At 47.3% G+C, this 22,194-nt stretch overlaps 2 protein-coding genes across 7 annotated transcripts in view; both read right to left on the bottom strand.

The window, feature by feature from the left end:
- ATP6V0D1 (ATPase H+ transporting V0 subunit d1) overlaps positions 1-18,442 on the bottom strand; it is a 34,238-nt gene extending 15,796 nt beyond the window's left edge. The window contains exons 1-5 of one of the 5 annotated variants that reach the window (XM_088062135.1): positions 18,270-18,357; positions 15,526-15,774; positions 14,332-14,872; positions 8,221-8,392; positions 1,134-1,202 (exon numbers count right to left, since the gene is read on the bottom strand). In XM_088062135.1, coding sequence (XP_087918261.1) covers positions 1,134-1,202; positions 8,221-8,291 — 140 coding nt within the window. In that variant the 5' untranslated portion in view covers positions 8,292-8,392; positions 14,332-14,872; positions 15,526-15,774; positions 18,270-18,357. Of the gene's footprint in view, positions 1-1,133; positions 1,203-8,220; positions 8,393-14,331; positions 14,873-15,525; positions 15,775-18,269 lie in introns of all 5 variants that reach the window. The other 4 variants (XM_088062134.1, XM_014255492.2, XM_014255491.2 and 1 more) reach the window with 4 other exon arrangements.
- Positions 18,443-19,623: 1,181 nt separating this feature from the next.
- AGRP (agouti related neuropeptide) lies at positions 19,624-21,880 on the bottom strand. 2 transcript variants are annotated; one of them, XM_088062422.1, is made up of 4 exons: positions 21,787-21,880; positions 20,783-20,984; positions 20,426-20,520; positions 19,624-19,815 (listed from the first exon to the last, which is right to left on the bottom strand). In XM_088062422.1, the coding sequence occupies exons 2-4, from the start codon at positions 20,964-20,966 to the stop codon at positions 19,624-19,626; spliced, it is 471 nt and encodes a 156-aa protein (XP_087918548.1). In that variant the 5' UTR covers positions 20,967-20,984; positions 21,787-21,880. The 2 variants fall into 2 exon arrangements, with proteins under 2 accessions (XP_087918548.1, XP_005526346.1); XM_005526289.2 differs by having other exon boundaries at positions 20,783-20,970; positions 21,787-21,866.
- Between the last annotated feature and the right edge of the window lie 314 nt (positions 21,881-22,194).

The following is a 22,194-nucleotide window of genomic DNA, read 5'->3' on the forward strand; positions in this document are numbered from 1 at the left end:
TAAGATCATTAGTAAATAAGTGCACAGATGTCCTGATCTGGATAGGAGAGGAATGTTGCACATCAGGAAGATCTCAGTGCCTCACTGAGACTTGTTTGAGTAATAGACAATGGATGTGAACAGAGTCAAATCCTTTAATCAGTTTTTCAGCTCGTATTAGAACATGTCAGATCAGCAGCAGTTCTACCTCTCATCTTCAGCTGAAGCTCAGACAGTCCAGGGAAGAGCAAGAGCAGATGCAGTAAGTGATGGTCTCTGCTCAAGTGTCCTTTCTGGTCTCTTCCTATCTTTGCACAGTATCCTTCCTCGAGTCACACCAATACAAACCATACCTAAGTGCTACATTCGTGAACCTGCCAAAGAGAAAGCTGAGAATTCCATGGTTGCTACCACAAACCAAGGGCACTCAGCCAGTAAGTGGGTGCTCTGCTAAACTTAGATCAACAAGACCATTTGAGAGCAAAGAGTTATAACTTCACAGTACTACAGAGGCTGTGGCAGCCTTTCAAAACCAAGTATCCAGGAATGTTCTCAGCATTAATCTATATTTAGCTGTATCTCCACATGATTTTTACCATTCTCTACTCTGGGTCTCTTGGGATACTGACCTCAGTTTTCCACTGGTATCATCTGTTCACTTACATGCAGCGATACAGTGTTAGCTGCATTAAAGACTAACGAGAAAAAAGCTACAAAAATTAATTGTCAATACAATTAATTACCTTAATTTTAAGGCTTATGAATTTGAGTCAGTGTTCTTGATCTGTAAAAACCCCTTGAAACACCAGGGAATGTTTTGAACACCTTGCAGCCTGGTGCAAGAATCTCTGGTTACCTAAACTTGATGCCTCAAAGCCTGAGAAACACAAGGCTGATATGCAAAGCTGAGCCCTGGTACTGTGCACCATGTTGAGCTGACCTGAGCCCTAATTAGATTTTAAATATTGACCAAAAACATGTAATCATGCTGCTTTCACAGGGACCAGCTGCAGAAGTCAAACTTGCATAAAGTTTTTTGGGGTTTGTGCTGTAAAGCACAAACCCCAAAACATTTAATGGATATAAAATAAGAGGAAAGGCTGCACTGTTCACATTATTCCCCCAAATGAGTTTAGAGGCCTAAAAGCCTTTACCTGCTTCTCAGTGAATGCGTGGTCTGGACCCAGCCACTGTGCAGAACATCTCTTGTGCATACAGACCTGCTGTCAGCAGAAGACAAGAAAATTTATCATCCCACCTGACATGCAGTAAACCATATGAGGTAGACACAAGATTTAGCTTAGCCTCTAAATATTGTGGTACTTGTGCAAAGCTCTACACAAGTATTTGCTAGACTTCAAACTAGCCTACAGAATAGACCTGGGAGAGGGGACTAGGACCCAAGATACCCCCAGGAAGACTTCAGAAGCAGTACCCTTGGCCTCCAGACCTTCTCTGGGCTGAACTTGTGAGTCTAGAGCATTGGGTGAGGCAAATGAAGCTGCTGAGGTCAAGCATGAAAGACCTTGGGAATGGTGTCAGTCAACGAGTGAAGCACCTTACATGGGAACAGAATTGCTTAGCAAGTGCACACTCAACTAATCACCCAGAGCCTGCATGCTAGAGCCCCTTCTCAGACTCAGCAGAGTTTCACCAATGACTTACCTTAGTAACACATGGGCTGACATCTGGAGCTCATCACTCGCTTTTTGCTGCATCTTTATTACCACCAGTAACATTCTGTTACCTTTTCTGATCATTGCCACAGCTCACTGTTTGCCAGTGTTAACACACTGTGAAGAACAGTGCTGCTCCATAGGAGAACAGTTAGGTTGTCCCCATTCAAATCCACTGGCCAAATGAAATGTTTTTCAGGTATCAGGGAAAAAAAAACTCCATCCTTTTAACATAGTATACAGAAACACACACAGTATATAGAAACACACTTTTCAAAGATTCCCTTTCTAATGAGGGCACCCACAGTCACACTATGACTCCCAAAGTCACCACCATGCAAACCAGTCCATCATCACAGACATCTGGTTCTGGGAAACCAGTATGAGATCAGCATCCTTTGGGAATGCAGGTGAACAGATACAGCTCTGATGCCACCATTCAGAAGATACAAGGCTCTGATCATTTCCAGACCATTAGCTACATGCCCTCTAATTTGAATATTGCATAATCCCTCCAAGAACTTGGCTTATCAGTTCAACTTTGCACTCCCTGCAAACAGGGAAGCTGTTTGTCAGAAACCTGTGCTGCTTTGCCAAAACAATCTCTGCCAGAAAAGGCTCTTAAACCTTTTATTGCAGAATCCCCAGCCACTATGGTCATTTTTGCTTCTTAACCCCAGTGCCACCAAGGAACCTGACTGAAATAGTATAGTGTAATTTTAAATGCAGCAGCATTAGGAAAGATCCTTCAGATTGTTGGATTTGTCCCAATGAACTACTCCTAATGTAAAGCATTTGGAGGGCTTTTTCCTTCTGCAGGAAAGGATTTCAAAAGGATGCAGTTATATTTTGTAACCTCCACAGTTATACCAGGATGCACACTCCAATACATTTAGAATGAAGACAGGCAACTTCCTACTATAGAGAAGAGGATTAGTACTATTCAGCTTAAGTAGCAATTGAAACAATTTGGCTCCAGAAAAACCACTGCTGCAAAATTAAAACTGAACTCAAAGTTGTGCAGCAGAAACTAGATGTATCCAGTGCAGGGGAGAGGCAGAGCAGGACTGGGTCAGGGAGAAGGTAACAGAGGGAAGTGTCAGTTAAGAAAAGGCACGTGCAAGGGGAAAAGGTACATGCAGCCTCCTCAAAAACATATCTTGTGACCACAAAAACATACTGAAAGCCAAGTTCCCAGCTGCATCCCCAGGGCAAAAAAAGAACCTGTTTCCCAGCCCTTGCAGGCTGGTAAGATAAAGATAAAAAATGACCTAGTCTGTCCTCTGATGACAGGCTTGATCACAGATTTGGAAGATGTATTTAGACCCGGCTTGCCTGTAGCCCTCACTCCCACAGCACCCCCAGTGTCCACAGTTACCAGCAGTCCCTCCCTGAAGACAAGACCAAACCCTTCTCTGCTCATCAGTTTGCTGTGAGAGTTCAAGGAGCCCAAGAGCTGCCAGAGCCCTGACACTGGTCAGCTGCAAAGCCAGACTTCCCAGAGCAGGGAAAAGACTGTGCTAAAGAAAGGGGAAAGGGAAAAAAAAACCAAAACAAGCCCCAAACAAAAAAATGCCACACAACAAAAACCAAACAAACCAACCAACCCAAAAAAAACACTAAACCCTTTTCTCTGCCACTGGAAAAATACTAAAGCTGTTAATATGATCAGGCTACAGTAGGCTGGAGTCAGAATTCTTTAAAGTAATGTTGCTCCTATCTAAGCCATATACAGGAACACTGGAAGGAAGGAGAGACAGGCTATGGCACCGTGTCAGGCTAACACAAAGAACAAAGCCTGTACAGAAAGGCAAGGCAGCACATCACTAAGAAGAACCTCAAACCCACTTCCATCCCACAAGTCAATATGTGCTTGTTGAATTCAGGAAGTGGCTTTTGCTGTTTCAAGAACACTTAATACCTGTTTGTTGCTGCCCTACAGAACATCACTGCATTCCCTCAGCCAAACAGTCCATTGTTTGTGTTGGAGCAGAGATATTAACAGACAATTTGTGCCTATCACTCAGAACCTACTATGGTTGGCTGAAAGACATGGGAAGCACCAGCAAGCTTCCAGCAAGGAGCTGCGTGGCAAGAGCTAGCAGGTGTGCTATGGAGACTGCAGCAGGCTCAGCAAGTCAAGCTTTCTGCTTGCAGTGGCAGAGGCTGCCAGCTACAGCTACCACTTGAAAAAACAAAATGAGGAAGTTGGCTGATTTCCCTTATTTTGGTACTAAGAACACAACACTTGCCACAGAAGAGTTCCTGGAGAGAACCAGAGCCAGGAAAGAGTCAGTGTGGTGCCAGGAGAGGAGCATAACAGGACAAAAAAAAAAAATATTCTGTGTCAGCAAGTGACTTGGGGAGCAAAGCCCTTACTTTGGGGTTGCTGCCTAGACGTGTTCTGGAGTCAGTTTTGTTCCCGTGCTTTTAAACACTGTCTTTTCTCCTATGCTCAGTATAGAGGCTAACTCCTGCCCACCTCCCCAGGTGACCATCCTCACCCAGCGTGCTGTGCACCTGGGACAAGGAAGCACGGGGCTGGAGTGCCACCTTCCGGCAAGCAACCGGCAGCGCGGCCTCCCCTCCCTGGAGCCGGGCATGGAACACATACCCTCTGCTCCAGAGCCCCTGCACTGCCCCATTGCTGCTTCTCCTTCCCCTGGCCTCACTTATTGCAGGGGCTGCTTCAAAGCGGCAAGTGAAATGACATGGTATCATTCCACCTGGGACAAACGGCATGGCTCCTGGCAGCTTGGTGCTGGGGCCAGAGGAGTCAAGGACTACAGCTGCTCCCACAATCAGACATTTCCCCAGATCTCAGCAATATGTTCTGGGTCAGATCGGAGCATCCTCAAAAAACAAGCACAACAGTCACCTGATGATGCACTCAAAACCACCACAAAGGTTCAGCAGGACACTCTGGAAGAAGAAAGCATGACTGTTTTTCAAATGCTTGATCCACCTCCTGGCATCAGCCATGCACAGCCTGGCCACTATCAATGAGTGTTAACAGGCCCCAATGTGCCCATCTTACTTGAGGTTATCCAAGAGTCCTAAGAAGGCCAAAAAGGTAAGTACATACAAACATCCAAGCAGCAGTGAGCTTCAAAGCTGAACTGGACATGCTACAAAACATTTCCTTCCAATTTGAGCCAGACACACCTCCTACAATCCCACTCAATGTTAAAAATCTCTGTTTACAACTCAAAAGAGGTCTCGGTGAACTCAAGCTTTCCTCCTGCAGAAGCCAGCCCTGCTCAAATTTTCCACATCTTTCTATTTTTTATTTCACTTCAGCCTGTATACTATTAGCACACTGATACATCCAGTTGAGTACAATTTCCTCTTCTGACCACCTGGTGCCTCAATTGCCTTGAGCTGACTACCAGGAGCAGTCTTTATCATTTCCTGCTCAGGTTTCAACTACCCTGAAAGAATGGAGTGGGAAATAGTCATGTTCAAAAGGCAAAGATAAACCACCCCCTATCTGCCTATGCACCCAGAATGAAAAATCGAGAGGCACAGGCTTGTCCCAGCGTCCCCCAGGCAGGCAGGATGACACAGCACCTCCGGGTGCACAAGCACAAAATCCCCAGCACTGCCAACATCCTTTGGCTGAACATTTTTATGGTGCTGCCTCCATACAAGCCTGAACTACATGAAAACCACTGGCACAAATATGTGCTACCAGCTCTGAAGAGAGCTGCTTTCCACTCCAACTATTTGGGACACACATGTGAAGTTTTACACTGTCAGCAGACAAAATCTCTGAAATTTCTGTCCCCTGCCCCAAACCAAGACTACAACAGCTCAAGGGACAGTTTCAGGGAACACAGTCTGAAAGGCAGCTCAAGAAGTCACATCTAGTCTATCCTCTTTTCCACTAGGCTGTCACCAAAATACTAGGTTTATCAAGAGAAAACACTAAGACCCACTGGGCAAAAGCAGCTCTAAACTCCTTGTGGCTCACAGTATCTTCTGTTCTAACCTGTCTATAGAGTCAAGTTATTGGAGATTTTAATACCCTGATAGTGACTCCCACCTTGGAGCAGTCAAAGCTGGTAACACCTTCTCTACTTCAACAATACCCCACTGGTGTGATAAGTGCAGACCCAGAGGAGACCCCTACATCAGTGGTGCAGCAGAACCATGACAAAAAACAACTGAACACTTGACCTCCTTGCACAAAAGACTCTACAAGAGAGTGCAGGCATTTCATATGAGAAAACAGGCTTTTCCTGCTTCACCTTTTGCCCTCCTCTAGGCAGCACTGCAGACAGTGGCATTAAAGCAAATCTTGTGGGTAAAAAGGAAAAGAAGAGATAAGAGTGAAGACAATTTGAGGAAGGAACATTCTGTGCTGAACAGAACCAATGTATTCAAAAACAGATTATCCAGTAGCAAGAGATAGAGGTACCTGCACAGAATCATGTTTTGCTGTAGAGAAGTCATCAAAATCAGAATGACAGAAACAAAACAATATCAAAGTTAAATCAAGTTGAGGGCAGAACACCAGGTTTAGAAAGTGATTCCAATAGCTGGTAAGAACAAGCCTTTCTGATTACACAAGATACTTAAGGTCTTCTTCAAAATTCAAGGTGGATGTAGACACTGCCTAAAGATCAAGAGGGCTGAAGTAAAAGGGAATTGAAGTTCCATGGCCATCTGTAGTCTTCTTCCCAAGACAGGTGTGAGGTCTGAGGCCATTCAGTTCACATTTTCCACACACTGGTTTTTGAAGTGGGACTGTTAGGCAACAGCAAAGTTTTACAGTCTGCAAGATTCTGCTGTGCTGCCCAAACTATTGCCTTTAAACAAATATGACTGAAGCATTAGTGATTACTATATTAATTCCATGGAGACATTTTCATAAACCTGTAACACAGCAAAGCAAAAGCAACAGCAGAGGACCACCCACCTAATATTGCAAAGCTAAAACAGCAATTTCTGTCTTGACATAAAATTCAAGATAGGCAAAGAGGTGTTTTAACAGTTAATTTAATTTTGAGAGAATAGAAGAGATTGCTCCATATAATTAAAGATGATGAACTAGAAATTGCTTCATCCATAGCAAACACTGCTGCAAAATGGAAGCTTAGTAATGTTTTGCTCCATGCTTGGGTCCAAACAAGAAAACTCCAGAAATTTTACTGACAAGCTTATAAGTAAAAACTATTTCTTAGAAAACAGGAAAGGCTTAGGAGACAGCTTTAACACACTGACATAGAAAACAACAGATATGAGCCTCTGGGTTAGAAAGTGAGATAGCAGTAGCATCCAAACAAAAAGGAGTGAACACAAAGGCATGTGGCAGAGAGATGGGTGTTTACTTGATATTTGTAAATGCAGGAAATGCCACAGAGATAGGAAAACTTAAAATTTTTCCATCAACCACAAAGGTCTTTCTACATCAGCCTGCATCATTCAAAAACCTGTAGCTGATAAGCAGGACAACACACAATTGCCAAAAATTCAAGACTAAATATCACTTGCCAGAGCACTTGTGATGAGCCCAGGCTCACTGTACCAGAGGTGATACATTAACTGTCCCACTCAGGAACAGAGTATGATCTCCTTCCTAGAAATACAAGTTAAAGTCATGTTCTACCAAACCAGAAAGTCACTTTTGTCCATGAGGTATCTCCTTGGTGGTTAGAGGAGACCATTGGCTGTGCAGTTTGCAAGCCAAACTAGAGCCTACAGGAATACAGAGTAAGGAAAGGAAAAAACTCAATTTTACGTCCATGTTTTGGATGCAAGTTAGGATAACTAGTGTCCCTCTACAGTTCCATTTTGTTACTGAACAAAACAAGAACAGCCCACTGGGAAGAAGAGGGTTGTGCAAAACCTCTGCGAGAATATACCTCACGACTTTTGAGCTATTTGAAACCCCATGTGTTTCCATCAACTGTCAGAGACGTGCTGAGGCTGCTGCAGCCCTGTGTTTCCCTACTGTGCATTCCAGGCCCTGCCATCCCCTAGTGCTGGCATTTGCTGGATCCCACTGTGCTGTCCAAGAAAAACAAAGCAGTCAAAGGTTAACCCCAAAAGGGAAAAGTTGTTCAATTTCTGGACAGCTCAGCTCCCTGAACCAGTTTGTGATGGGGCCAGAGGAAGACCTACAGTCCCTGGGGTGGGACAGGAGAATCACATCAGCCCTGAAGTAGGCTGATCAACCTCAATGGCTCAGAACTAGCAGGAAACTGTTGTAATGCACATGGCATGGCATGCCAATGTTTTGCAGCAGGACCACAGTTTTAAAAAACCAAGAACATTTAACACAAGGGACAAAGACAAATGGTACCTCTAAGAGACTGAATCAATACTGCAATGGAAGGCAGCCAAGCAGCTGTACCAATGGAGCACATGCTTTCTGGGAACAGAAGCTTTTAACAACACAGTGATACAATGCTGCTGCTTTGAGACCTCCAAATACAACCACACCCGTTTCATTCAAGAAGCTGCATAAAACACAGCAGGCACAGGCAGAAAGGTCTGAGTGCTCTCAAGCCTGGAAGAACACCAGCATTTCAAATGCTGTTCATGACCAGTGGGTACTCACGTGATATAGTCCAGAAAACTTGCCAGGGGCTCATACGCGTGGTTCCTCATGTGACGGAACTCCACCACCATCTTCTCCTTCAGCTTGTCATCAATGACAGACACAGTGAGCGGGGAGGCTTCATTGGCCAGGAAGTTCCCATAGTCTGTGCTCTGGAGGTGCAGTTTCAAGTCTGAAAAAGAAAGAATAATTCCACTCTAGAGTGTTTTGGGCTGGGTTTGGGGTCTTTTTTCAGCATAGCCAAGAAAGCTGTTGCTCAGCACTTCTCTAGGCACTCTCTTCTCTGAAAGATCACGTAGACAAAACCCATGTGTTAGGTCATACACTATGTATGTGCTCAGTTTTATCATGGACAACCCAAATACAGGAAAAGATCAGTGTTTCACCAAATCAGCCTTGCCTCATCTTAAAGACAAATCTGTGACACCATCTGTGCAAGTGAGCACACACACTGGTGCCAGCTGTTCACTCTGCTAGGTCAAGGTGGAAGCTTACTGATTTTCTAGAAGATACTTACTAGAAATCTAGGGGGAGAAGAAAACGAAAAAACTTAAACACTCTGTCTAGCCAAAAGGGCTCATCTGAAAAATCACATCCAAGAACCTAAATGCACACACAGCAAGTCTCCCCAGATACCAGTGATATGCAGGCATTTGTAAAGCTTTCAAAGCCCAAAGGACAGAAACAGCAACTTAGAAATTATAAACCATCTTGGTCTTACATTATCCAAGCAGCCCAGCTAATTGTGCTGGTAAATAGAATTCAGGCATTAATAGGTAGAGAGGGGCTAGTGAAGATGAAGACCATTTAAATGTATCTCACAGGGTAGGCAATCTCTGCTCAGGATGGAAGAACATGCTCAGAAGTCTTCCCCTTCTCCAGTTTCAAGCAGAGGAAACCTTTGTTTCCTCTGTTACCCCTGCTTGCAGGTCAGGTGCCCAACCAAGCTGCAGTCCTGGCCAACAAGCAACCACAACATGCTGAGTTTTGTCAAGATAAAAGCCAAAAGCATTTAAGCGTCTCTGTGGAAAAACTGAATCCAGAATTAAGGAACGTCATACAATCCTACTCCTCAAAGCTCTACTAGTTGCATTGGTACACAATGTTCATCTCCCTTCAGCTTCACCTCAGAGAGCCAGTTAAGCAAGCATCCTCAAAGGGATTCAAGACCTTTATGGGGTAAGGAGAGGAGCTGGAAGAATTGAGTCAAACCAGATGTGAACACACCGTCCAGAGAAAACAGAAAAAATTACATTTCTCCCTAGTTTTTCTGAAGCAGCACTACTGAGGCTGCCTTTCCCTCTCACTGAGCCATACAAGTCCTCAGCATTATGGCAGAAGCATCCACAGCACTGAGGTCAGTGGAAGCACACAGCCTGGTTTGAGGAGTTTGATCTTTTGACATTACACCCAGTCATGGGCAGGAGCTGGAGAGCTCCTCCTCAGGCTCTAACCTGCGCTTGTGCAGCATGATATTGTTCTCACCATGAGGAATCAGGGGTCAAACAGCTTCCAAGGCAACTGACTCTTCTGGGTATTTCCAATGAGGTCTAGCAAAGATGGTTTTGACCCAGCACTCCTTAGTTACAAGGACGTTCCCACTGCTCAGTGTTGCAGAAAACAGATGGGAGTTTGCAGGGAAGGAAAATAAAGGCCAGAGACTTAAATATCACTCAGTTTGTCACATTTCTCAGTGGTTTACATGAGAGTTTTAGGGGCACTTGTAGAAAAGAGAGGATTCTGCTCCTCTAGTTGGCTCTGGTGAGACCCACCTGCAGCATTGCATCCACCTCTGGGGTCCTCAGGAGAGGAAAGACATCAAACTGTTGTGAAAAGGTCCAGGAGAGGCTCCAAAGATAATTAGTGGGATAGAGCATCTCTCCTATGAGGGAAGGCTTAGAGGATTGGAATTGCTCAGCCTAGAGAAGAAAAGGCTCTAGAGAGACCTTATTGCAGCCTTTTGATACGTGAAGGGGCTATAGGAGAGTTGGAGAGGTACTTTTAACAAGGGCATGGAATGACAGGATAAGGAGTAACGGCTCCAAACTGAAAGAGACTAAGTTTAGCTTGGATATTAGGAAGACATTCTTCCCTGGGACAGTGAGGTACTGGCAGAGGTTGCCCAGAGAAGTTGTGGATGCCTCATCCCCAAAGTGTTTCAAGGCCAGATTGGACAGGGTTTGGAGCAATCTGGTCTAGTGGAAGGTGTCCCTGCCCATGGAAGGGGTTTGGAACAAGATGGTCTTTAAGGTCCCTTCCAACCCAAATCATTCAATAATTCTGTGAATCCTGGATGCAGCAAAGAGAGCTCTCCATCCAACTACATACATCAAGGCTGAAGCAAATCAGAAATCTAACCTAGTTCTCTGTTCCCCAGGGTAATCTGCAGCTGAACAGCTGTGGTTTATTCTACCAAATCATGGTCAACCTACGCTCACACTTGCAAGGGAGAAGACATTGCCTGGGTAACTCAGTTGAGTCTGCAACACGAACCCTGCCACAGAGTCAAACACCAGATCATGCCAGAACTTGGACAGTCCCTCACCTCCACACAGCCTGCACAGGATTATTATTGATCGTAATCATGTCCCAAAATCTTCAAAAAGCACAGCACAGGGGCAGCACAAAGGGTTCTGACCCACCTGTTCTGCAATTGCTTGATTTCTGAAAGTGAAGATAGATGGGAAAACTAGCTGAACTACATCTTAATGAGTTTTTGTCCCACTTTTTAAAGCTCCTGAATGATGAACTTTGGAGTCTGAGTGAAAATTAAGCTCCTGACAAATTAGGACTTTACTAGTTTACTTTTAGAAGAAACTGGAGAAAACATGGAACAAAATTATCAATTAATATGTTCAGTGAATATGAGAGAAAATCTGAGTTTATGGGTATAATATACCAAAATAATGGTATATTATACCCATAAACTCAGATTGCAAGGGAAGGCACAGGGAACTGCAGTAGTTGCATTTGTGTAGCTCCTACTTGCAGTTTCCTGTAGCTGTGCAGAGCTCTCATGGAAGCTAAGCCTGCCCAAAAAGGCATGTGATGTTGTTTTGCAGCATAAAGGACCTTGGAGAGGAAGCAGCTATTGCATATCCTCCCAGATCTGCCTTCAGTAGCGAAGCTGCCAAAACTTGTTTCCTCAAGTCCAACACCATTGGTTGTTTTGGTGTCATCACAACCTGAAACTCTGCTTGTGAGGTTGCCAGCAGCTGTTTTGCTATCATGTCACTTGATGCTATTCAGTGACACAAAAAGAAGTTTGCTGTACTTCCAGGAAGTCAGAGATGCACTGCATCTAGACCAGAGGCACACAGGCTGCACATTCTGCCTTGCAGGCTCTCCAACAGCTCTGACCAAGCTCCCATGAGCTGCTTGGCTGGAACATTTTGCCCTGCTCCATGAAAGGGTTGTCCCCCCAACTCCACAGCACAAGAGCCAGCACATTATGTTGCAACTGGAATAAGGGCCATGTTTATATAACACTTGGAATTCATTTTTATAAGGAAGGCCAGCCACAAGCTGCAGGACTAAACTTTTCTGAATCTCTTAGCATCCAAGCAGACAAAATGGAACATATTTTCCAAAAATTGGACCGGATTTATGAACCCTGACTCAGTGCATCCTACGGTGTATCAGTGCTTTACACTAGCCTGCCCTCCTCCAGCTGCTGGGCTTGTCACCAAGCCTCAGCCAAGAGGGTTTGGGAGCTTTTAATAGGACTATTCACATGTCAAGCTTCTCAGATGAGAGCAAACTAATCCCGTGGTTTCATATATCTGCTGCCAGAAGAGCTGTCCCAGTAGCACGGTGACTAATAAATGGACCCACTGCTGAGCAAGCCCCAAGCTCTCCAAAAGCCCAGGTTCCTAACACAAGCTTAGACTGAGCTGGAGTTGACCTCTGGCAGCGAGAGCAGCACCTTGGCAGGGGCAGCTGCCAAGATCCCACAAGCTGCATGTCGATAAGACACTGTCTGCAAGGCTTTTGCAGTACCTCCTCTTCAGCTGCTGCTGAGGAGGGAGACCTGCACCTGGAGCCCAACCTCTCCTGATGAGTTCCTCCAGATACGGATCATTGATTTTAAGAGATACATTTGCCTGTTTTGGCATTTTTCCAAGCAGTTCACACACTTTATGTAACAAACTGAGCCAACATTTGGCAAGGGAGCACTTGAATGACCACAACACTTGCGTTCTCTCTCCTCCCCCGCAAAACCTAGGAAATTATGGCCAGGTCACTGCTCCCAGAAAGTTGCTTCTTGCAAGAACACAACTGTTTGTCAGAATGACAGCCTTTTTCAGATGGGTAGGGTAGTGCTTCGGATTACCATGACATGGACTTACAGCCACCTCCTATCAACTCTCAGGTCAGGCCCTCTGGTTTTCGCGCAGCTGCGTGTACATGAGCCACAAACATAACCAGAGCTTAATTCAACACACTGCTGTGCCAACATCTTGACATTTCAGATGACATCTTCACAAGAGACTTTATATCTGCACTAATGCAGCTATCCTCTCCTGCAAATTTGCTTTGACATAACACTGAACCAAGTCATTAGTCTGTCAGACATCTGTCAGTCAAAGCCTTTCCTGTAAGCCCTGCTCAGACAGAGTGATCCATGGCCCCATGAGCTCAGACTTCCAACCCTTCCTTCTTTCCTGCTCTAACTGCATTGTAGAGCTCTGAATCAAGTTAAGGGCTCAAGCACTTCCAGGCAGGACTGATCTGTCTTCTCACGCGTAGGCACAGAATCAGCTTCCGCACCTTCTGAGCTGAACCGATGTTTTCACAAATTATCTGCTGTAACCTTGACATCTTCCTCCAAAGCACCTGGGGCCATCACCACCTATATAAAAAATTAAAATATCAATTGCCATCTCCCAGGCTGCAGGCAGTAAAGCAGCCGAGGGATCACATAGCAATCTGTAGACGAGCTACATCGCCCACGTCTCCCTTCAGGAGACTGCAGCCATTACCATTTACCTTCTTGCTGTTTGTTTGGTCTGTTTATATCCACCTCAGACACTCCTGAAGCTGATTCTCTGAAATCTCACTCAAGAAGAACTCAGATACCCTTTGTTCGCCAGAGAATTTAAGACCTTTCCTGAAGTTGCACAACACCAGCAGTGATGTGCTACCCCTTCTCTGTTGTCAGGCAGTAAATTCATCTGAGCCACAGTTAGAGAGAAGCATCATCTTTGGCTCTTTCCTCCATCAGTATCTCACCTCTGCCTTTTTACCATTTTGACATGGCCTCAGCACCACAGAGCAGCCTTGTGTTTCTAGCCCATCCCTTCCTGGGACTGAACTCATTCCACTCAAGCTTCAAACGCAGCACAGCCAAGCTGTGTTCCATGAAGAGCCCCTGAATTAGGCAGCCCCTTCCTAATCTGTCCAAAATGCAAGGTAACCTCTCCTCATCTGCCTGCATCCCCAATAAGCTTTTTTGCCCCTCCAAAAGCAGACTGCTCTAAGTCACTCTGTATCCTCAGAAGTCCAATGCAGGACATCAGCCCAGCACCCAGTGCAGGGGTTAAGGGAGAGGCAACAAATCACTCAGAAACTAAAACAAATAGGGCAGAAAACAGTCTCATGCTATAGTTGAGTAAAAACAAGATGAAAGCACTGACAGGCTGCTGATCAGCAATACCTGCCAGGAAACCCAAACACCATCATCATCTAAACAAGGGGCAGGACCCAAACAAGGGCTGAAGCTGCACTAGTACTGAGAAGCTGACCTCAGCTGCTGCTTGAAGTTTAGCTAGGAGAAGCTATGAAGCAGGTCTCTGCCTGGTAAAGGAGGCCAGAACAAACAGCAAAGAGCCTCTGCTGAACCCTGCAGAAAGCCAATGACCACAGTGTTTGTTTGCCACCATGATCTAGCAGGCTATGGAAGTGCCATCATTCTTCCAATAAATGATGCTTTCCTGGAGCTTGTTTTAACAGGACAGTTGATGAAACAGCCACAGACAGCGGTTACACCCATACAGGATGCAAGACGAAGCACCAAGATTAGCAGGACAGCATTTTGGACACTGTTCTGCTGCTGCACGAGAAGTCAGCATTCAGAGGACAGCAGTGGTCTATACTTTCCTCAGGTCTCACCTTGCCTGTAGACTCTGCCTCCTCTGGCAGAAGAAAGCTCTTGGGGCCAGTTCTGCTGCACAGTCCCAGCACATGGGAGTCAACTTTTAACCAGGGCTCCAAGATGTCAGGAGAGTGACAAATCATCATTGTGTGAATGACTGGCTTTTACACCCCCTGAGGTCAGACTGAACCACTCTCGGAGCTCAGGATGAATTTGAAGCATGGCCACACCTTGGGACCATCAAGTGGCCTCTCCTTACTTGGTAGTATAGTAAAGGCTGCACAGGAAAGGATCTATGCTGCTCCCCCCCTTCACACAGGAGAATACCATGAGCTCCACCAAAAGCACTCTTGAAGTCAGTCTGGAGCTCTGCAACACCCCCATACAAGAGAGGACATGCTGCCCATGTGGTTATGTTGAAATAGAAGCCCAGCTCCAGCCTTCTTGGGGCCTAAATTTCAGGACCACAGTGATAAATTGGAAAAGAGATGGGTAGTACAGCCTCTCCTGCTCTTCCCTCCGTGAAAGATGTTCTGAACACCTCAAAGCAATGGCAGCCTGCAGGGGAGAAAAAAGATCCTTGGGATAATGAAAAAAAAAAAAAAAAGCACACACTGCACGCAGCCTGGTGTACAGAAGACAAACTCCGTGGACAGATCTCATTCCTCCAAGTGCACACCACATCCCAGTTCCCAGCTGTGCCAACTGCACAGATGGAGGCACAAGTACCCACAGAGTGGTGGTGCTGAGATGTCCAGTCTCTGGAAGGCCTCTCTCAAAGAGGCCCACAGGCTTGAGCCAACCCTGCCACTCCTCAACCTCATCACCCAGCTACAAGGTGACACATCCCACTGCTGAATTTCACCCACCAATCATCTCTACAACACTGTCAGGTCAGAAAGAAAGCAGCTTTCTGCACTGTTGCTGTGGAAGCAAGGAGAAGCAGTAGCAATAGGAGGCTCATGAACACTAACCTAAGGGTAAAGACATTCCTGGCTCAAGATGCTTTTATGCACTTCTTGGGCTCTGAATGCTTTTTGCAGAAGGGAGTTCTGCAGACCAACAGTAAAGCCAGTTGATAATCTACATTCCAGTCCCAGACTGAACTCTGCTGCTTAAAGGCATCACCACTGTTCAACTGCATCAACAGCTTTTCATCCTCCTGACAGAATATCAGACCTCTGACAGGCCTCAAGCTGTGGATGACTCACCAATCTTTTGACAGTAGAAATCTGGGTGACTTAAGTTTGGATGCCTCAAACAGATTCCACTCAAGCACAGATCCATGCTCACAGCACTGGAGCAGAGGAAAGCAGCTCCAGGTCCTTCACTGACACCTTGTGTCAGAAGCAGGAACTGGATACAACAGTGACCGCCAGGCAGGTTCCAAACGCTCCCAGCTCATGCGTACTGCACAGGGCCTCAGCTGAGAAACAACCAGAGCACCAGGACTTTTGGAGCTGAAAGAAGGGATTGAACGTGTTATTTCTAAAGGGTTTAAGAGAAAGCTTAAATCAAAACAGTTCTCACACACCCCCTCAATCCTGGACATGTTTTTCTGCACTTCTTAAGGCCAGCTCAAGAGCCTGCCTCACCACAGACAGCCCATTTGGCTCTCTGATTGAACAAGGGAGAGCTTATGTCAGGTTACCTTGTGATCAGACAAACTGAGGCAACAGGGGATCACGCAGAAAAGCATGATTTCCTCCCTTCCAGCAGCAATAAACTGCCAGCCTAAGTTCTGAAGCAGACAAATCAATCCCTTTACGCTTCCAGACTGATCTGGACACACCAGAGGGAACAGCATTTCAGACCTGGAAGCACAATGTCCTCCAAGCAGCCAGATAACCAATTCCCAGGGCCAGACCCAGAACAGCCTTGGTCCTTCAGGCTTTCTCTATGGCCAAGGCAATCACTTGCTCCAGGGTTGGAACTAACTGCAGAGTCAGACACATGAGAGGCAGCAATGAAGGCAAACAGAGAGGAGTGAAGAATGTATCAGTAATTTTTGCCCCAATACTTATTTTGGCTGCTAACACATCAGCCACCGCCTGAATTTAGTGCAGATGAGCATCTGGGAGAGAAAGAAACACATTAAAAGTCTGTGGAGCGCAGAAAGCAAGTACTGAAATGGGAAAATCAGCACTAAAAGGACAGAGGAAAGAAATTGACCAGAGACCTATGTAAGTAATAAAAAGCAATGCTCCTTTGAACAAAAATCCCTCTCCAGAAGCACGCTAAGGAGAGGCACGGTGAGCCAAGTGAAGGAGGAACAAGACTGGCAGTGAATTTGGAAGAACCTTTAGGTTGTGAATGAAGCATGACCAAGAGCACAGCAGCAGCCGCCACCAGAGAGCTGCTGGGGACAGAACAGCAACAATACCATAACATAGAGGAACTTCAACATGACTCATTCCAAATGCAGCCAACGCCACTCTAAGGGAGAACTAGGCTTAAGCAGCTTGGTTCAGAAACCAAGAAATGGAGAGAAAAGAGAAGCTCCAAGTGCAGAAAGACTCCAAAGAGGAAGTTATCTGCAGGAAAGGTGAAAAAGTCACAGTTCAGGACATGCTGAGACTTGTGACTACGAAGAAAGCAGAAGTCACCCACAGCTCCCCTTCAGTCCCTGGGCTCCACAGCAGGAATAACAGTGACTGCTGCAAGCAAAGAGCTGCAAAAAAAGAAAACCGAAAAGGAGCTTCTGTCCTAAGTAAAAATATACTGGCAATTTTTAAGGCAGAGACTGGAGCACAACACAGCACTCTGTTCCCATTCTATTGTTATCTAGAGCAGCTCCATGTAACTTGCATCCAGGGTTCAGCTGGCCAGGGATTCAATGTCAATTAACCACTCAGTAATGACTGTCTAGATAAAACTGATGCTTAACTAATTTTTTTAGAAGAAAGAATGATCCAAAAATTATAGTTCCACGGATCAAAACAACATCTCTGGATACATGTGTTTCTAGTTTATTTCAAGATAGGCCTGGTTTTAATCTTTGTGATTTGTGATGCAGGTTCTGTACACCAAAGAGTGAAAACTGCTAAGCAGGTCACTGATCACAGGAACACCAGCTAATGAAGATGATGAGCTGACCACAGGTGATCACTGAACTGCAGAACAGTTTGAGTAGGAAGGGACCTTCAAAGGCCACGTAGTACAACTGCCTGCAATGAGCAAAGATATCTTCAACTAGACCAGGCTGTTTAGATCTCCATTCAAACTGGCCTTGAATGTTTTCAAGGATGGGGCATCCACCACTTCTCTGGACAATCTGCACCAGTGTTTAAAAGATGATGGCTGGAAATCAGAATTAGCCTCAAAAGAAATCTCAAGATCACAGGCAACAGGTAATGCACTGGTGAATTTACTCAGATGTACACTCAGATGGATTTTTTTCCACTAGTAATCCCTCAATAACAGCAGGTACTTTCCTAGGTGACCTGATCTTCTTTAAAACTAATCATGGATATCAGGATCTTAGATCATACCAATAACCTTATTCCAGGCCTTAAAAAGGCTTCCTGCCCTTTAGGGAGTGAAGGCACAAACACGTCTCACCAGCAATGCCTGTCAAAACCCATGAGGCTCCCAAAATCCACAGGGCACAAGGCACAGCTACACAGCCACCTCAAGAAAGCAGTGGGAGCCCAAGTTCCCCTACACCGCTGTATCAGCTGCTGCAATCGCACGGCCGGGGTGACCGGGAAACTGAGTCAGCTGAGCGGGGTGGGGGGGACAGGACGGGACACCGACTGTGTCCTCAGCCATGGGGTGAAGATGGAACAACGCCTCATAAACGCCGCTATCGGCTCTTTTCCCCACTGCCAGGCAGCCCCTCGCCTCCCCACAGCCCCTCACCACCTCCCCTCAGCCCACAGCCCGGACATTCCCCTCAGGATGGCGGGGAGGGGGGGGCTGTTCCCGCTTGTCTCAGGCCTCCACCGCTACTCACCCTCCAGGCTCTCGCACTGCACCAAATTCACGTAGTCGCCTTGCCGGAGTACCCCCGCCTTAAAGCCGCGCACCAGCCCTTCCAGGTACCCGTTATCCACGTTAAAATAGAGCTCCGGGAAACACGACATGGCGGCAGCGACGAGACGGCAGCGCTACCGCCCGCCGCCTCACGTGACTCGCGGCGGGTCACGTGGCCGCGGCCCCTTCCCGGCAGCCATTGCGAGGCGGGAACGGCCTGAGGCGATGGCGGCCGCCATAGCGCCCTGCGCCGAGCGTGAGGCTCCCCTTCACTACACCCGAGTCACCATGAGCGATACAGGCAGAAGGATACACAAGTAAAGTTCGCAGTGTCGCCTATTGCCGAGACACCACTTCTACTAGTCAGGAAATAAAGTTAAAGGGCTTTACCAGGGGCTGCTCTGTAAAAAAATAAAATAATTTTGTTAGATGCAGAGGTGTTGAAAAATGTGAGATATGTCAAGGTTATGTTAAGGCAGGATGTTCTTTGATGTAAGACCTCTGTATACTTTCAAGCCTAATCAGGAAGAAAGGAGACTTAATCAGTGGAACAGGCAGCAGCCAGCATCCCTCACTCAGGAATATAACAAGCTTTAAGGATGTAGTAAGTCAAGATGTTGATAAATGTCTATATGTACGTTATCAACGTGGTGAAATTCTCACGGTCCATGTATCCTAAAGCTGAACTATCTTCATTAACACTAAAACACTAAAAATCATGCCTTCTGGTCAAAAAGACCCTGCCCAGGTGAAGATGCTTCCCCTGAGCATGATTAGAAGTTAGCTGGGGTTACGTGATTTCTATGGAAATTACTAACCAATCTTAATAGAGAAAATTACTTCATAAAGGAAATTACTAACCCTGAACGTCTGTTTGTAAATAATGGCAGGGAAAGTCCGGTGGGGTGTGCTGGATTTGTGGAATAGCACCGAGCACCCAGGCTGGGGCAGCTCTGAAATAAACAATCCGTGTTTCTCTGGAGTGTGTCGGTATCGGTTCAGTGCACACCAACAAACAAACCCAATCTTGTGGGTAACAGCAGAATAGCCAGAACATCACCTGGGATACCCCTGCTGTTGAAACACCACTTTATGTAGTCAGGAAAGGCACATCTGATTTGATGTGGATGTGTTCTGGAGTGTTGGCTGTGTGGACACTGTGCCCAGCTGTGCAAAGGCCACCCTCACCTTGCTGCCACCCTCTCTCCCCTGAGAGCCCGAGCAGACACATCACACCATTCCCACACTGCAGTGGCTTTTGCAAAGGGCTGATTTATTGGAGCTACAGAGAAGGAGGCACACACAGGGGCGAGGAGCTGGCAGCCCCACAGGCGCTAGTTCTTGCCGCAGGGGAAGTTGGTGCTGATTTTCCTGCAGTAACAAAAGGCGTTGAAGAAGCGGCAGTAGCAGGTGGCACAGGGGTCACAGCAGGGGATCTGGTGGCCGAGGCACGACTCCAGGAGACGGACGCAGCGGCGGGGGGAGCGCTCCTCACGGCCCTCAGCTTGCAGGTCTGTGGATGATACCTGCAGGGGAGAGAGGAGGAAGAGGAGGGGAAGAGCTGGTCCTGGACCACTGTGCCAGCAGTAAAGAACTGCATGGGAGAGAGCCAAGAGTGGCTGCTGAAACCTGGTGCTGCCAGTAGCAGTGGCTTCTGTCGTGTTCAACTCCAGGCTCTGTTTTCTGTCGGAAATCACTGCTGAGCCCTGTGGACTTTCTGTAGGCATTGCTGCCTCATCCACAGTGTCTCAAGACCTTTCTGCAGACGTTTATTTTGAAGCACAACCTGGATTTTAGCAAATGGTGCTGTGCCTTCTGCCCAAACAGAGGCACCAGGGGCTGAGCCAGGCAACACAGGGCACTGCCCAGCAAGCTCCTGGGCTGCACTTGAGGTTAATTAAATGGATTACAGAAACACAGGCTTGGACCACTCTCCTTTGAGTGCTGGAGCCCCTTGCAGGTCTGGGTAGCCTTAGCTGATCCCAACTCCTCAGATGATGGACAGATAGCCCCATCCCAGGAAGCACCATGCTGGGCTCCAAACCCACCCAGCCTCAGGGACACAGAAAAGGCTGCTGTGGCCTCAGGCCACCTCACTCCTTAGGGTTGTCTGTAAGAAAGCTCAGGGAGCCATACCTGTGGTTCCAGCAGGCTGCCTCTCTGCACAAGGTCACCATCAGCTTCTTGGACTCCCAGGGCCATCTGCTCAAGCCCCAGCCTTGGGAGAGCTCCTGTGAGATACAGAGAGGCTGGACAAGGAGGCTGCTGGAGGGTCAGCTCTGATTCTTCTCCCTTTGCTCATGTGTGTCCCACAAAAAAAAAGACCCCACTCCCTGTGAGCTGCTCTCACCAGCCAGGGTCAGGAGAAGCTATGCTGCTTTACAGCGATCCCCTAACTCTGAGTGTGGGTTCCCCAGTTCAGTTTTGGGGTCCTGGGTTTTCCAGCAAGCAACTGGTGGGGGTCAGTGAAGAGCAGGTGGCCACAGGACTCACCTGCCGGCTCCGCAGACACCTCCTTGGCTTTCCTCTGCAGGCTGGTGTGGCGGGCTTTGTCCACCCCCTCCAGCCCGCCGCTTGCCTTCTGCAGGTGGCCACAGCTGAGGTCAACAGTCCTGAGATCCAGGACAGCCTGGATCCCCTGCAGCAGCCCACAGCACAGCAGCAGCACGTTCAGCATGGTCCTGGGGGAGGTGACCTGTGCAGATGGGCCTGGCCAGCATCAGCCCACCTGCTGGCAGCCTGGCCTGTCCCCTCCACTGCCATCACCCCCTGCCACCCTGAGTGCAGTGTCAGCAAGGGGCAGCTTCTCCCAGCACAGCCACCACTCCCAGCTGTTTGTTCCCTTGGACCTGAGAGTCTTTTTTTGGGCCCACAAACACCTGGGAACAGGACCCCCCAAAGCTCTCTCCTGTGCTGCGGGGCATTCCACATGTGAGCACATTCATGATCTTCCCACAGAAAGGGGTGACCAGCAGAGAATGGACTGAGATTTGATCTTTTTTGTGGCAGTTCCGGTTTTTCCACCCCCCACACAGCAGCCATCAGACCATTGAGGTGCACAGTGTGTGGCGAAAACATGTGACTTGGCTCCTGCCCGGCTCTGAGCCTGAAAGTGCCGCTAGAATCTCAGTGCTGGGCAGGGAGAAGGGCCACAGCACACACAGCTCAGGAATAGGAGAAGCTGCAGGGTCAGGCTGTGGGCTTTGGGGCCCTGAAGGCTCTAACAAGTAGGTGACCCCTTAGGGAGCAAAAGGAAAGGAGCCAGGAGCTGGTATTCCAGTTGCTGCTGTCAGCCAAATCCTGGGACAAAGCCTGCTGCTTGGGCAGCCTTGAGGTTTCAAACCTGGCTCCAGCAGCCCAATGCTGGCCACTCCTTATCTCCCCATCCCACAAAACCACCCAGCTCTTTGCTGACCCCTCTGCACTGTGGGGAGCCCCACAGCCAAGGGCGTCACATCCCACACACTCCCAAGACCCTGCCCATGGTAAGCACTGACCTCTCCAAGCAGAGAGGGGGATTGCTGTCCGCTGCTCCGCTGAGCTCGCTGGAAGTGCCACTACCGCTCTCTGTCTCAGTGTCCTCCTCCCCACATGTTTACTGGGATTTATATCAGCTTTTTATTAATTAAGTGCTGCAGCCACATGACTTCACTAACTACCAGATAGGTGGGAGTCTCTGGAAAACGGGCTTTGTCTGGATAGAGAGGCAGCCAGTGGGGTGATGCATGGGAGGGGGAACTCCTGTTTTGTGCCTTGCACAGCTGCAGAAAGGAACAGATCCCTGTTAGCTCCAAACTCCCAGGTTTTTTGGAAGTGATCCCCACTGTCCTTGCAGGCCGATTCCCTTTCCAGCCCACTTCCCTTTCCAGCACCAAAGCTACAGCCTGAGGACATCTCCTAGTTCC

Source organism: Pseudopodoces humilis, chromosome 14, assembly GCF_049639895.1.
Source record: "Pseudopodoces humilis isolate 2021_Gansu_Grassland_sample_001 chromosome 14, ASM4963989v1, whole genome shotgun sequence".
In the NCBI taxonomy this organism is placed as follows: Eukaryota; Metazoa; Chordata; class Aves; order Passeriformes; family Paridae; genus Pseudopodoces; species Pseudopodoces humilis.

What these genes read in the sequence shown, in the direction of transcription:
- AGRP (XM_088062422.1), bottom strand. Translation starts at nt 20,966, where the DNA reads ATGCTGAACGTGCTGCTGCTGTGCTGTGGGCTGCTGCAGGGGATCCAG. An exon ending in GGTGTCTGCGGAGCCGGCAG is followed by an intron (nt 20,521 to 20,782) that starts GTGAGTCCTGTG and finishes TGTATCTCACAG; the next exon opens with GAGCTCTCCCAAGGCTGGGG. An exon ending in GCAGCCTGCTGGAACCACAG is followed by an intron (nt 19,816 to 20,425) that starts GTATGGCTCCCT and finishes TCTCCCCTGCAG; the next exon opens with GTATCATCCACAGACCTGCA.